A 16,383-nucleotide genomic window follows, 5' to 3' on the forward strand; every position below is an offset into this window, starting at 1 on the left:
TATGTTTCAGTACAAAAGCACATCAGTGGCTATAATTATCTGAAAATGTAAATGCAAAAAAACTCAATGAGCCAGTGAACAATATGTCCAACTTTAAGAGGGTGCACTTATTTTGAATATGACAGCGATTGCTGTAAATGTCTCTTAAGACTCCAGCTTAAGGAAAGCTATTTGTAGGATGTGACCACATTGTCTCCACTGTTACCTACCCTGTGACACTCTGGGAGCTGAATCATGGTGGCATATCCCCAGCCAGTTGCTTCTTTCAGTCTATGGCAGCAGCTGCTCAACCCTGGCCTGTGGTGCACTGTGATTTGGCCCAGTTAAATTCCATAGAAGCTGAACCATTCAGGGGGCCAGAGGGAACTATATTTAGAGTGGGACAGGATTAAATTGCAGGGTCTTCACACAGGGAACCTTTTCTTTGCTCTGCCTTTTCCAGCCAGCACTGACTGCCAAGAGGACCTGTGGCCACTGTCTCTTTCCTCTCTCCACCAACTCCTTTGTTCTCCTACTGTTTACCTCCTGACACCATGGACCCCAACGCCATCAAGGAGGAGCTGCGCCTGTTTCAGAGCACCCTGCTCCAGGACGGCCTGAAAGAGCTTTTGAATGAGAACAAGTTTGTGGACTGTCACCTGAAGGTAGGCGATCGTAGCTTTCCCTGCCATCGGCTGATCATGGCTGCCTGCAGCCCTTACTTCAGGGAAATTTTCTTTACTGAAGATGGGAAGGAGGTGGAGAACACCAAAGAGGTGGTCCTTGAGGATGTTAACCCTTCCATCCTGGACATGATTATTCAGTACCTCTACTCAGCTGAAATTGATCTCACCGATGACAACGTTCAGGATATAATTGCTGTGGCAAACAGGTTCCAGATCCCTTCTGTCTTCACAGTGTGTGTCAACTACCTTCAGAAGAAGCTGTCCTTGGGTAACTGCTTGGCCATCTTTAGGATGGGCCTGGTGCTCAGCTGTCCCAGGCTGGCCATCGCAGCACGCAACTACATTGCTGACCGCTTTGAACTCCTTTATAAAGAAGAGGAATTCCTAAAACTCGCAGCCCATGAACTGTTTGCCATTATTGGTGGAGACTCGTTGAATGTTGAGAGAGAGGAACTGGTTTTCGAAGCCGTCATGGCCTGGGTCCGCCATGACAGGGAGAAACGCCTCAAGGTCCTGAAGGATGCTTTCAACTGTATCCGATTCCGCCTCCTGCCTGAGAAATACTTCAAAGAGAGAGTGGAGACTGAAGAGATTATCAAAGCTGACCCAGAGCTTCAGAAGATGATTCAGGTCATCAGGGATGCTTTCAAGGGCAAACTGCCAGAGAAACCCAAGAAGAATGAGGGAGAGGAGGGGGCCAGCAAGGAAGGAGGTGAAGAGGAGGACAGTCCATTCCCTGGATTCCTGAATGATAATCGCAGACAAGGCATGTATGCTCGTGACTTCATCCTGATGATCAATGACACGGCAGCAGTGGGATATGACGTCAGTGAGAACGAGTGCTTCCTGGCAGCCATGTCCGAGCAGGTGCCACGTAACCACGTTAGCCTGGTGACAAAGAAGAACCAGCTATACATCATTGGAGGACTCTTTGTCGACGAGGAAAACAAGGATGTTCCTCTGCAATGTTATGCATATTTGGTGAGGAGGTTTTCTTTTCATTTGACATTATCTTTTCTCTGTAGTAGGCGATCTCCTATTTGGTAAGGAAAAATGTATATTTCCTGACTGGTCATGAGTCGTTGCAGGAGGTCGCTGGCTGCTGCTGGGTGAAATCACTCAAAAAGACGGTATTGCACCAAAGCTAGCTAATTACTAAGTGGTAGAGAAACTTGAAAAAATGTCACATGAACCAGAAACTGAGGATATTCCTTATTTGAAGTAAAATGTGTTCCTCATCCTGAAACTAAGACACTTTGAAAACAGCAAACAGTCTCATTTTTTGCAAGAAGCAAGAAGCTTAAAGGCAGGGAAAAAGTCCGTTTTTTTTATATTAAATGTTTATATCAACAGTACAGAAATACAGTATAAATCTGATTCAGTATCACTGGGTTATATTGTGTTACATAGTTAGCTTTAGATGTTATGGTGGTTGTGAAACTTTTAAAAGTTAAATGATAGCTGGTCTAGCACTAGTTTTCAAGTGTAGTGGATAAAAGAAGCAGTAGTATCAGTTAACCTAAACCATCTTGTGGGATTTTATTTTAATTCCTTATTCAAACTATAAATAAACTAGAAGGAAAATATAAGTGAAAGTTATTTTTTTAGCATGTGATAACAAAAAGGCTGCAACATAGTTCTATCTGAATTCTCTTTCCAATAAAAGATGAATTACATTATCCATCAGGTCTAAGCAATATACACAATTAAGAATGTGATAGAGGCCTTGAACTGCTGTATCTTACAGCATAATCAATATGCGGATATCATGGAGCATAACAAGCAGATTCATGAGGTGAAAAAGACAAAGAGCTAATGGGTGCTAAAAGTATGCTTTCTCCACTCTTGTGAGTTATAGTTTTGTTTTTTTTTCCTCCTCCACAGTTGGATCCGTTCAGCTCAGACTGGATCGCGCTGCCCCCAATGCCTTCTCCAAGATGTCTCTTTAACATCGGAGAGAGCGAGAACCTGCTGTTTGCTGTGGCTGGAAAAGACCTCCAGTCCAATGAATCATTGGATAGTGTGATGTGCTATGATACTGAGTCAGTGGTATTTCTTTGTTTTGATCCCTACTTCCCCCATTTCTCATTAAACATCTCACATTTGATCATTTTTAGGTGATAATTAACCAAGTAGATTTAATTGCATTTCTTTGTTTTAACTAAGGATTTTCTGGTATTGAATTTAATTAATTAATTATGGTAAATCTGAAGTTGTTGATCGGCTCTGGCTGTTTTTATTTTTATTATTATTTTTTTTCATTCTTGCATTCATTTGTGGGCCATTTAAGTTATTGACATTACTCATATATATAACTTTTTTTTTTAAATCCCAAAGAAATTAGAAGCAATGAATTCAAGGGAAGAGAATAACACTTAATGAGTTCAGTTGCTTACAATTGTCACATTCTTCAGGAAGATGAGGTGGAGCGAGACCAAAAAGCTTCCCCTGAAGATCCACGGCCATGCAGTTGTCTCCCACAAAGGGCTGGTCTATAGCATTGGAGGAAAGACGGATGACAAGTGAGTAAAGGTGTCACAATACGGCTGTGTGCAGGCAAGAGTAGGACCCAAACGCAAACTCACAGAGTCAAAAGGTAAACTCAAAAAACACAGCTTTATTGCTGGCGTGGAGTGGGACACGAAAAACAATACAAAATAAACTAAACTAAACTGGGAAAACTAAAGCACAAGGAGCCACAGGGAAAAAATCACACAGCTATGAGGGAGGACGCAACACTGACAAAGAGAAACATGGGGCTTAAATACACTGAGGGATAACGAGGGGGAATGAGCCACAGGAGGAGAGCACAGCTGAGATTAATTAAGCAGGACGACGCAAGGGAAGCAAAACTAGAAACATTAACATAGAACAGACTGTGAAAGTAAAACAGGAAACACACTGACGGAACTCAAGACATGTGAACTTAACAGACTGGGGGAGACAGAACATAGGGATCTGAAACATGGAACAGAAAGGCACAGTAGATCAACATGAACATAACAACGCCACAGGGGAAGAGTAAAACTGAACACGATGAACACAGAAACACCAGACCTCTTCACAACAAAACAGGAAACATAATGAGACGTAGACATGACAACCCAAACTTCACAATGTAAGACACAGACATGAAACACATGAAGAGCAGGGGAGATTTACCATAGTTGGAAACACGAGGGGGAAATAATAAGAACTAGAAACACTTAAGCATGATAACAAATGAACTTAGGAACCTGAAGGGCTTACATAAACTAAAACATCAAAATGAACTAAAACTCAAAACACTGGGTCATAAGACCCAGGATCGTGACAAAAGGACCTTCTGTATGTTTGTATGTTTCTTGTTCTTATACTTTAGAGTGGAAACTTTAATCTGAATGCTCACTGCAAAGAATTCCGACCCAACACACCATTCGGTTTGAGCTTTTTATCAAGCACACAGTAATACTTTTCCGCTCGGCACACATGGCAGCCAACTTCCTGTCAGCTGCACACCCCTCCCCCTCTGGTCTCCAACATCACTGAAAAAGGGAAATCCTTGACATCAATGACATCCACCTGTCCCTCCAACCTCCCTGGCACCACCCCTCCCCTGTAGCTGGGCCAGGGATCACACCTCCACCACACTCACTGATTATCCTATAGTCTTAGGGTAAAGATTAGTATGGGTTTTGTATTCTGTCGTGATATTTAAGACAAGGGTGTTTATTGTGAGAATCAGAATCAGGAGACTTTATTTATCCCCAAGGAGCAATTAACAAACAACAGAGGAGCATAACGTTGAAGATAAGGACAATAAGAACGGGCAATAAGAGTGAAATAATAAATACACAGAATATACAATATATACGGTTTTGAAATTAAAGTGACTGAAAGGTGAATAAATAACTGTAAGTGACTAAAAATTAATAAAGTGTCGGTAGTATAAGAAGAGTGTAGTTTATGTTTATCGGTGTGGGAAATGGTCTTACCGGCTGGAGTTAAAAAGCAGAGTGGCTTTGGGGACAAAGGTGGCTCTCCTCCTCTCAGTCCTGCAGGAAATGCAGTGGAGGCGTCGCCCAGAGGGGAGCCATTGAAATGTTGGGTGAAGAATGTGAGATGGGTGTCCCCACAGAGATAGCTGAATAAATGTGAGTGTGTAATCTAATATATGCTGCAATCATGGAAAATACCAGCCCTGTGCATCTCTTGTTACAGCCAGCATATGCTATTTTTCCTCTCTCTCTATGCCTGCGATAGAAGCCAGAGTTGGGAAGGGACACACTTTTTACAACAAAATGAACCTTAGGCTTTAAAACTGTAATAAGACATGCAGTCAGCTCTTGAGTTCAGCTGTCAGTAAAACAGGCTGCTAATTATCAAATGTAAACAGGTGTGCTCGACCTGGCTTAATATAGCTGGGACTATCACCAGAAGGTCTCAACCAAGAGGAAAATAAGAGCAAGAGGTAAGGGTAAATGGCACTTTTCTACAGCATACTACAGTAGCCCATTCACTCCAGCACTTTTCTCTACACCCAACAGCTTGTCGTAACTAAAGTTACAGTTTTAAGTTACAACTTTAAACTTTAAATTCAGATCTTTAAAAAAAGGTCGGTTAGTTTTGTAACCACATAAGAATACTTTTTGGTCTAGCTGCTCCGTTTGCCCATTTAACAACATTTAACTGTTTCCAAAACGGACACAGCAAATGTTTAATTATGAGGAAAATGGAATCACTGTTCAGACTTTCAGTCTTTGGATTAAGTAACAATGAATGTCAACCTAACATTGACTGCAATTAGTAAAGGTTTGTGAACCTTTACTAATTTTGTCCCTATGTCTTTAAGCGCTCCTTCTCAGGACACCTTTGTTTGTTATATAGATTATGTTTACTAACTTGCTTTTTGTGTCATTTCTCTTTTCTTTTCTTGTAGAACTGTTTTTAGTCCATTTACTCACTCCTGTTCTGCTCTTTATCCACATGAAGCTTTTCTTTCTTCAAATGTGTTCCTGTTGATTGGTGTTTAGAGGCTGTGCCCTTTCAAATAGAGAAATCATGATTTTTTTTAATGAAGGCTTCATGTTGAAACACACTGTGAGTCCATTAGTCCAATTAGTAAAAATAATAATAATAATGAAGACATGAGGATACATTTTTATAATCAATCATTTAAACATTGGCTTTAAGATTAAATTTCTTTGTCGGTAAACAAACATGTATCTTTCCTTATTTAAAAGCAATTGATTTAAATTATCATCATTTTAATTTTAGAGCTTTAATTATAGATGCTTAAAGCACCCATTAATTGCATCTATTTGTGTAGGTGACATCACCAAATCAACACCAAAAATGAACAAAAAAGTTTGACAGCTTTTGATGCTGAAAGTCCCACATCTTTCCTTCATCTTCACAGCAAAGCCCTTAACAAGATGTTTGTGTATAACCACAAACAGTCAGAGTGGAGGGAGCAGGCCGCCATGAAGACACCCAGAGCCATGTTTGGAGCAGTTGTCCACAATGGCAAGATCATAGTGGTTGGTGGAGTCAACGAGGAAGGCCTCACTGCCTCGTGTGAAGCCTATGACTTTGCAACGAACAAGTATGAATATGTTTGCAACTTTCCTGTTAAATGAGAACACTCACTGGTCACTTTATTAGGTACACCTATTCAGCAGTTTGTTAATGCATATATCTAATGAGCCAATCGCATGGCAGCAACTCAGTGCATCATGTAGGCCTGGTCAAGGAAGTCTGCTCAAGCTCAAACTGAGCATCGGAATGGGTAAGAAGGGTCATTTAAGGGAGCAAGTCATGGTCTAAGGGTTTTAGAAACGACTGAAGTTTTCCCACACTATCATCTCTAGGGTTTCCCGGGAATGTTCTGAAAAAGTATCCAGTAAGCAGCAGCCCTCTTGTTCATGTTAGAGGTCAGAGATAGACAGACTGCTCAAGTCACCAGTCCCAAGGTCTTACTCCAGTGGACAGGGCTGGACTGGGACAAAAAAATCAGCCCTGGCATTTTTGGTCCAGGCGGCCAACCATCATTTTCTTCTTATTATTATTTTTTTTAAGAATATGTATATCTGTCAGGCATACACATATTATGCATTTTTTATGTTTTTGTTTGATTATAGATATTGAAACAGGTTCTCATCAGGTACAGTTGTTTTTGGGTTATTTCTTAGTTGCTACATTTTAGATATAAGCAGTGGCTCATGATGAAAGTAGCCATTTGCTCCTTTCCTAATTACACTCAACAAAAATATAAACGCAACACTTTTGTTACTGCTCCCATTCCCCATGGGATGGACGTAGAGACCTAAAATTCATTCCAGATACACAATATAACCATCCCTCCCAAACAGTGGTCACAAATCAGTCCAAATGTGTGGTAGTGGGCACATCTGCTATATTGAGATAATCCATCCCACCTCACAGGTGTGCCACATCAGGATGCTGATCTGACATTATGAGTAGTGCACAGGTGTACCTCAGACTGCCCACAACAAAAGGCCACCCTGGAATGTGCAGTTTTTTGCGCTATTGGAGGTCTGGGGACCCAGAACCGGTCAGTATCTGGTGTGACCACCATTTGCCTCATGCAGTGCAACACATCGTCGCATGGAGTCTATCAGATTGTCAATTGTGGCCTGTGAAATGTTGGTCCACTCCACTTCAATGGCTGTGCGAGGTTGTTGGATATTCGTGGGAACTGGTACACGCTGTCGTATACGCCGGTCAAGCACATCCCGAACATGCTCAATGGGTGACATGTCCAGTGAGTATGCTGGCCATGCAAGAACTGGGACATTCTCAGCTGCCATCTGCCCTGAACAATGTGAACCATGATTCATCCGTGAAGCGCACACCTCTCCAACGTGCCAGACGCCATCGAATGTGAGCATTTGCCCACACAAGTCTGTTACGGCGACGAGCTGGAGTCAGGTCAAGACCCCGATGAGGACGACGGGCATCCAGTTGAGCGTCCCTGAGACGGTTTCTGACAGTTTGTGCAGAAATTGTTTGGTTGTGCAAACCAATTGTTCCAGCAGCTGTCTGGGTGGCTGGTCTCAGACGATCTTGGAGGTGAACCTGCTGGATGTGGAGGTCCTGGGCTGGTGTGGTTACACGAGGTCTGCGGTTGTGAGGCCGGTTGGATGTGCTGCCATATTCTCTGAAACGCCTGTGGAGACAGCTTATGGTTGAGAAATGAACATTCAATGCACGGGCGACAGATCTGGTTGACATTCCTGCTGTCAGCATGCCAATTGCACGCTCCCTCATTGCTTGTGGCATCTGTGGCATTTTGCTGTGAGACAAAACTGCACATTCCAGGGTGGCCTTTTGTTGTGGGCAGTCTGAGGTACACCTGTGCACTACTCATGATGTCAGATCAGCATCCTGATGTGGCACACCTGTGAGGTGGGATGGATTATCTCAATATAGCAGATGTGCCCACTACCACACATTTGGACTGATTTGTGACCACTGTTTGGGAGGGATGGTTATATTGTGTATCTGGAATGAATTTTAGGTCTCTACGTCCATCCCATGGGGAATGGGAGCAGTAACAAAGGTGTTGCATTTATATTTTTGTTGAGTGTATGTCCCTCCATCTATCTTCTTATCATGTGAGTTTCATCTTCCTCCATCTCTTACTCACTTCTACACAGCTGGTTCAGCAGCAGCCTCCTGTAACTGTGAGGTCTGGTTACTAGTTGCTGTTCACGGTGCAGCAGCGCCAACAACAAATATGTTGTTAATTTGACCCATTTTGCTGCATCTATTTTTAAGTTTCTTTTTATTATTTTCTCTTAGCTTTTCAGCTCCACCTTTTACTCACTTCTTCTACACTAAACTTCTTCCACAAGCTGCACCAGTGAATAGAGAAGGGAGGAGAGGGGAGGGGAGGGGCTGATCGCATTTAAGAGATTTAATTGGGCAATACAGTGTCAGTAATAAAAATGAACCAATGGGCCCCCATCAGTGCTTGCACGGCAGCGGCCTTTCAATCCATTGGCCCAAAATGCCAGATGACCAGTCCAGCTTTGCCAGTAGAGCACCTTTGGGATGTGGTAGAACAGGATGTTTTATTACATGTCACATTTAAAATCATCCCACATCCCCCAAGATGGTTAGAACAATCACAGCGCTCACTGGTTCTTCATGCTCATTGAGTCAAACCTTTCTCTAATAATTTTAGCTAGCTGGCTTCTCAGTGCGATTTATCTGCCCTAGCTAGTGCAGCATCTGGATAGGATTAAAAGGAGCCTCAATACTAATAAAACATAGATTTATCTTAGTGTGGTTTATTTATTTGCAGCAGGAACCTCTATCAGGTTGATTTAGATTTGCTTTAGCGATGTAGTTGCTATAACTAACTGGAGCCTATTGGCTCAGATTAACAGTATTTAAGCTAGCTAGTTTAAACTCTGACATTAAAATTTCTGCAATTAAGTGCAAAATATAAATACATTTAAGTTACAGGACTGGTTAATTTACTTGTTTATAACCAACAGAATTTTTTCGTTTAAAAAAAAATGTTGCACTCATTTGGCTTTGATAAACTACAGTTCAGTTATCTGCCAAAAGAAAAGAGAAATACTGAAACTGGAAAAAATGACTGCGGTACAAACTACAACAACAGGGATAGCTTAGACTTATTTCCTACCTTCTCCTAATGTTGTGTCTCCTCAGGTGGGAGCCCTTCACAGAGTTTCCTCAGGAGAGAAGCTCTGTCAACCTAGTAAGCAATGGTGGCTCGCTTTACGCTGTGGGTGGCTTTGCTATGGTTCAGATGGAGAACAAGGAGGTGACTCCCACAGAGGTCACTGATGTCTGGCAGTAAGTCTTATTAAGTTGAGGGACCCAGATTTACAGGCTTTTATTTTTTATATTGCTACTTTGCTCGTTTGGGGAAAATGACCCAATTCTCGCTCTTGTTAGGTATGAGGAAGACAAGAAGCAGTGGAGCGGCATGCTGAGGGAGATGCGCTATGCTGCTGGATCCTCCTGTGTTTCTATGCGCCTCAATGCTGCAAAGATGCCTAAACTGTAGACAGAAGCAGTTTCTTTTTCTTACACATCCCCACCATCAACACCTTCTGTCACCCTCTCCTCCTTAGGCGAGCTACCCCCTGGCCTCCTAATCCTCTCTACTCAGATTTCTGTGCGTCGAGTTGATCTTTGACATTCATTTTTTTCTGAACTAAGATGATTTTTATCTCTACAATAAAACACTTGCTTCTGGACTGCGCCATCCCGACAGTGAATAGGAATCACAATTTAGAGTGATTTCTATTCACTTTTCTAGCTTCCCTTTTGTAAAATAAACATTTGTAAACTTCAGCTTCTTTTACTGCTTTTAAGTGCGTGCGTGAGGGACATTACAGAGAACATCAGCATGTCCAGGGCAGCCAAGGGAAAAAAGACATATATTTGTAGATGCAGATGTGTTATGCTTTGAGGTAATGTCAGGTGTAGACTTGACACTCAGCGTAATAACCTTTAAACACAGGACAAATATTAAGCATGACTGCGGTCAACACTGCATGCTCTAGCGATAGCAGCAGTCAAACATAATGTGAGAATTGTAGGCGTATTTTTGCAGCTTACCCCGACAATGAGTGAAATATATTCACACTGAAAAATAACAGCGTGCATGTTTTTATGTTTACATTATAAAGACTGACACAAAAGGAAGAGGAAATTGCACAAGGTTTAAATCAATATTTCAGTGTGGTCTGTAGCTGATGACTACATGAGGTGGGAAGATGTGTTAAGGCGGCTGCAATCATTAATGCTTGAAGTGAATCATTAACAAAGACAAGCAACCTATTTATAAGTACCGAACTACAACGCTATGAAAAAGTACCCCCCTCCCACTACCTGATTTCTCTCCTTTTTTAAATTTTTGCTTGTTTTTCAGACTTACATGTTTGAGATCACACACACAACCTGAGTAAATGCAAAATCCAGTTTTTAAATAGACATTTTATTTATTAAAAAGAAAACAGGTAGCCAGACCTACCTAATCATATGTGGAAAAAGTGATTGCTGGTTTGGTACTACCTTTAGCAACGAAAACTGCACCCAAGTATTTGTAATGACTGCCAATGAGTCTTTCACGTTGCTGTAGAGGAATTTTGGCCCATTCCTTTATCCACAATTGTTTTAATTCAACCACATTGGAGGGTTTTCATGCATTATCAGCCTATTTAAGATCATGCCAAAGTACCTTAAATGGATCTGACCCTGAATTTGACTAGACCACTCTGAACGCTTAAATTTAGTTCCTTTTTTGAGCCATTCAGAGGTTGTCTTACTACTGCATAACACAAGTGTGATTGAGCTTCTGGGTATGAATTGAAGGCCAGACATTCTCCTTCAGGATTTTCTAGTGAAGTAGAGTCCATGAATTTTATAAGTGGAAAAAAATGGATGGATGGACAGATGGAACGTGTCCAGGTCCTGTCGTGAGGCAGAGAAGAAGCTGCATAGGTCAAATGCACTTGGTTTTAAATCTTGTCTATTTCTAGCAGCACTTGTGAGCTCTTTGAGATGACTAGGAACAAAATGCTTTAATTGCCTCAGGATAGAAGTGCAGAAAACTCAGCCGTTGTGCTTTTGGAAATTGTCCTTATTCACACTTTGCTGCTCCTTTCTCCTGTTTTTATCCTCAGGTAAGTAGTGGTAGCACATCAGGAAGAAGGAACACAAGAAGCCAAGTAGTCAAAAAAATAAAAACACATGTTAGAAAAGTAAAATAGTCTCAGAACCACTGTAAAATATAATATTCGTTTTTTGCTGGACATTACATTTGCTGGACAGAACTAATTATATTACTAGTTACTGATATCTGACTTCTAGAAAATGCTGCATTTTACTGTGAGCAGCAGTTTGTTGATTACAGATGTGCACAACTGAAGCACAGTTCACAACATATAAGTTTTAGTGTGACACTTTTGATTGAAACTTACGGTCGAATTTGTAGAAAGTTAAAGTAAAATGGTAACACACTATTATAATTAAGTGTTCATTCCCTGCTTCTAAACCTTCTTGTTCCTTTAATCAGAAACCGTGTGCTAAATTTAGCTCGGTAGTGCCATGCTGAGGTATTCACATGCTCGTTTCAAGAAATAATAAAGACCTCATTAGGAAGTCTTGAGTTCATTCTTGTAAATGAACACTGGACTGTTTCCTGTGTTGCTAGATCCCCGACATTCCATTCCCTCACCTCACCACCTGAAACCTAAGCTACATAGACAAATTGACCCTTGAGCTTTGTCAGCTTAAGCGTGATACCAGGAAGTATGCACTTCACATAGCTGAAGCTGAAGCACACAACACAGGACTTCAAGTAAAAATATTCTGGACTTTCCCACTTGTGGTGTGTAACAGTGAAAGGAAAGAATAAAAGAGGGTGTGACTGTGGGATGGAAGTGAAAATAGAGACGAGATGCTAAAGGACTGAAGTGCATACTGGTGAGGATACTGGCAGTAGAAGTGAGTAAAAAACCTTTTATATAAGCGAATGTTACCTTTATGCTGAGATGTAACACTGAAATAATAATTTACAGTTTGTAGTTTTTTGCAAAATGTAATCATTTTAATGAGTGCAAGTTCCTGCCTCATGAAAACCAAGTGTTTATGATGTGTAAGTGACACCTCACACATCCCCTGACATCCATAATGAGAACAGATCGTACTGACAGCATTACAGGATGCCATAGGCACTGTCATATACTGAGAGGCTTTCAGAAATCAGACTGTTGAAAAAGAATGATTTTGCTTGCTTCTTTCCCACCGAGTTTCCCTGATTGTTTGTTTCTTTGCTTGTCCTGCTCTCGCCTTCCTTCCATGAGCAGTAATTGCTGCCTGCTGTGATCTGACAGCTGGGGGGAAATGAAATGATTTGCGTGTTGCCTATTGTATTGCTCAGAAAACATATATGTCATGAATACAGTACACAAGAATAGAGGTGTTGTTAAAGAAAAGGCATTTGTTCAATGCGTGCCAATTATATTTAATATATTAATATTTCTGTTTGTTTTTATGTTAAGGCCTGCACTACTCATGTTGTGTTCATTCCCATGTTTCTCACGGTGTGATTTCCAAATTTTAGTGATCAGAAATAGCAGCTATACCAAAAACATCACTAACATTAAATGTGAATATTTGAAGTCTGTTTGAAAACTCTAACCAGCCCTTCTTGTAATATTAATAATTTTGAATAATTAAAAATTAATTAATTTATAGGATTGCTAATTTTGCTACATTGTGTCTCCCCAATTCCTTTTAAATTGCTTCAGTTACATTTTCATAAATGCAGGGGACATTCTATTTTGAGGGGTTTTTTTTAGTTTTCAGTGTGGTTATTAAAATCATTTCTCATTCTCAATAGGACTGAACTATGGCCATCAACCATTCCAACAATTCCAACTGTACCGATTTGGATGAACTGATGAAACACTACTACCTGCCTGTGGCTTATAGTCTCATCTTCATTGTGGGCTTGGTTGGAAATGTAACATCTATCAGCATTTACTTGACAAAGCTGCGTCCCTGGAAGAGCAGCAGCATCATCTTGGTCAACCTGGCGGTGACCGATCTTCTCTACGTCCTCAGCCTGCCGTTCCTGGTCTACTACTACAGCAGATGGGATAAGTGGTCTCTCTGCGGATTCATGTGCCGTGTCGTGCGCGTTGGGTTTCATTTGAACCTTTATGGGAGCATCCTCTTTCTAACATGTCTGGCAGTTTTTCGTTATGTAGTGGTGATTAAACCACTGAGTGCAGCACAGGTACAGCAGAAGCGCTGGGGTATAATTGCCTGCTCAGCTGTTTGGATCATCTCTGCCGCTGAAATAACACCCATGTTGAGCATGATATCAGTGAATGATAACAAGAAGTGCATAGACTTTGCAAGTACTGAACCCGTCGCTACTGTGCGGTTGTACGGCTGGCTACTTACTGCGTTTGGATTTCTACTTCCCCTTGTGGTGGTGTTTATGTGTTACACTGGGATAGTAAAACAGCTGGCAAACGGACCACGCACAACAAGTTTCTGTCGGATGCGAGCACGGCGTGTGACTGTACTGATCCTGGTGGTGTTTGTTGTATGTTTTATGCCATATCACGTCCTGCGTGTGTTGCGGATAGAATCAAGATATCATAACGCGACTTGTCCGGCAGAGAACATCGTGCATGCAGCGTATATCATCTCCCGGCCTCTGGCTGGATTTAACACATTTTTCAACCTGGTGCTCTACACTCTTTCAGGTGATACATTTAGGAGGGCCTTTCTCAACGCTTTCCACTGGGAACGCTGCCTGACCAAAACAAGGTCACTGGTCCACCTGGCCGTCATTAGCAAGGCAAGCAGGGACAAGTCTGCTACATGACTGACAACACCTAACTTTCTTTCTTCAGTAGCTCTGTGACTCATACTGTAGACATGCTGTAATAATATGCACTCATTGTGTCGTCTTTACCGTAGCTTCGTCTTGGGAAACTTTGCAGCAACCCAGAAGTGAAAATAATAAAGACTCAATGTATTAATGACTCAATAGTTAAGACCTTTGTCTACAGTTTTTCTTTCTCTGACTGGAAGTCCCCTGAGCATATTTACCTGACTTACAATGGATTCCTTTGTTTGAAGCCCCAAAAATATTTACTGTGTAGCTATGGACCTTGGAAGAGAGTTTGTATTTCTAAACTCTTTTGTTTGTGATTCAGATTTCCTTACAGAATGCCTGAGCCTCTGACATGCTAATTTTATTCAGATTCTTTCAGCTAGTAAGACAACCCCCTATGAGCAATCAGGTTGAAAAATAAAGCCACAAGATACAATGAGGGCAGCTTCTAGGACAGAACATTGAGATACTAGGAGACTTGCTCACATTGTTTTCCATTTGTGTCTATTTTTAGATTTCATAAGGCAAGCACTGCCTGCTTTGCTCTCCCCAACGAGATGCCACAGTGGTGCCTGAATATAGAGAACTGCTAGATCTCACCTTAAAGTTTCAGAGTATATCAAAAATTGATGGGCAACGTGATAGATAGATATGTGAAACTTTTACAGGCATTATTGCTGTTACAGCTATTTTATACATTTTAAAACATCTACTATAACAACACGCTAAAATTCAAAAAGGAGTTGTAGCTAGCTGAGTCATTTTAGCCTATCATTGTCTGGTTAAATAATCTTAAAATATTATGCTGTCAAACGTATCATATTGCATTAAGCATATTTTATTTTATTGAGTTACACCTCTACTGGAATGCTGAATCGGATTTTTCCCCCATAAGCACCAAAGGCTTTGGCTCATTTGACTAAATTTGATAAAGGAACAAACCTATTTAAAGTTGGATGGATTACCATTTTGTTAAACCTGCTTCACAACATGCTACTTTGTTATTTAAAGCACATTAAAAGACAGCAATCTTTATATCCAAATCTGGTGAAAGTAACAGGAAATATAAATTTCATGTACAGTGCTTGATGTGGCTGTTGAAGGTCTCAGTATGAATAGTGTGAGCAATAATGCTTTTTGACAAGATAAGCAACATTTAAATAAAACAATAACCAAAATAAATAAATGTATTCAGTGTGTGAACTTTTTCTAACAGGAGTCATCAAATATAATTTAGAATCAGCAAATTGACTAGTTTTAATTCACCTCCACCATCTATCTCTAGCACTTTTTTCTTTGAGGTTTCTCTTTGCGTCACATTGGAAATGGTCAGAAACGTTTTAATTGCTGGCCCTAAAAACACTGCATTAGTCATCCTGCTTTGTTGCATTTCCCCAACAGTGCTATAAAACGATTATATAGCCCGACAACACCTCCTCCAGTCATGATCTGTGCTAAGTGCTCACATATCCCAGAGTCTTTCAGAGTTCTCCGTGCAGATGCGTTCACCTTTCCCATGTGCTAGCAAGACAGGCTGTGCAATTTTCTCATTTCTCAAGCCTAGATGCTCTAAGAGCAAGAGCCAAGGACTTGGGACCTTCAAAGAGGCCGATATTACTAAGTCAAACCAAAGCACAAAATTTGTGAGAACACACAAACAATCACCCAGAAGTCCTGGAACAAAGTCATACTGTCAACCCAAAGACATCCTCAACAGAAGCTTTTATATCATTTGTCTATTGCTGCTTCTTCCTGGATACAGCGTATTGTTCTGCTGTTGTTCCCTTTCCTGATTTATATCTGAGATTACATTTACAAAGAAAGCCTAAAATTCGTGATATTATTTGTTGTAAATGTTAAGGAAGCCATCAGTCCTCTGGTTTTGTACGAGGGGGGAAAAAATCCTGCATCACTAACATGTTTTTTGTTTTGTTTTGCTCTCATACAAGCTGTGCAAGTAGAATTGAAGCTACAGCTGGGAATAAAGAGGCTATTTTTGTCTATGGCATTTCCTTTTCTGCCTCCTGACTGATCTTCTCCTCATCCTCATTTGCCTTCTCATAGACAAAACACCTGCATGGAGCAGTCTCCCACATAGTAGACAGGTCTGGCCCAGATCTAGGATCAACCTGGCACTGCTTGCTGACTTCTGGAACGATAAGACGTATGTCATCCAGATATGGACCAGGCCTGGCATAGATGGCGCTGTCTATGTCATGGCATGCCATATCTGTCTTGATTGTGGTTTGGGTTATGTGGCCCAGGCTCATAGAAAACAGGTCTTCCCTGCAACCGGCATCAAGCTAGCACCTCTGACTG

At 41.1% G+C, this 16,383-nt stretch overlaps 2 protein-coding genes across 2 annotated transcripts; both read left to right on the plus strand.

The window, feature by feature from the left end:
• Nucleotides 1–413: 413 nt before the first annotated feature.
• Nucleotides 414–9,998, plus strand: LOC101476969 (kelch-like protein 41b). Its single transcript, XM_004570401.6, has 6 exons — nt 414–1,646; nt 2,550–2,707; nt 3,080–3,187; nt 6,064–6,249; nt 9,348–9,494; nt 9,597–9,998. The coding sequence occupies exons 1-6, from the start codon at nt 534–536 to the stop codon at nt 9,706–9,708; spliced, it is 1,824 nt and encodes a 607-aa protein (XP_004570458.1). The 5' UTR covers nt 414–533; the 3' UTR covers nt 9,709–9,998.
• Nucleotides 9,999–10,142: 144 nt separating this feature from the next.
• On the plus strand, nt 10,143–15,258 carry LOC101465063 (2-oxoglutarate receptor 1). Its single transcript, XM_004570452.5, has 2 exons — nt 10,143–12,155; nt 13,054–15,258. The coding sequence occupies exon 2, from the start codon at nt 13,063–13,065 to the stop codon at nt 14,050–14,052; it is 990 nt and encodes a 329-aa protein (XP_004570509.4). The 5' UTR covers nt 10,143–12,155; nt 13,054–13,062; the 3' UTR covers nt 14,053–15,258.
• Nucleotides 15,259–16,383: the final 1,125 nt, after the last annotated feature.

The sequence above is a fragment of the Maylandia zebra genome, linkage group LG23 (assembly GCF_041146795.1).
Source record: "Maylandia zebra isolate NMK-2024a linkage group LG23, Mzebra_GT3a, whole genome shotgun sequence".
Classification (NCBI taxonomy): Eukaryota; Metazoa; Chordata; class Actinopteri; order Cichliformes; family Cichlidae; genus Maylandia; species Maylandia zebra.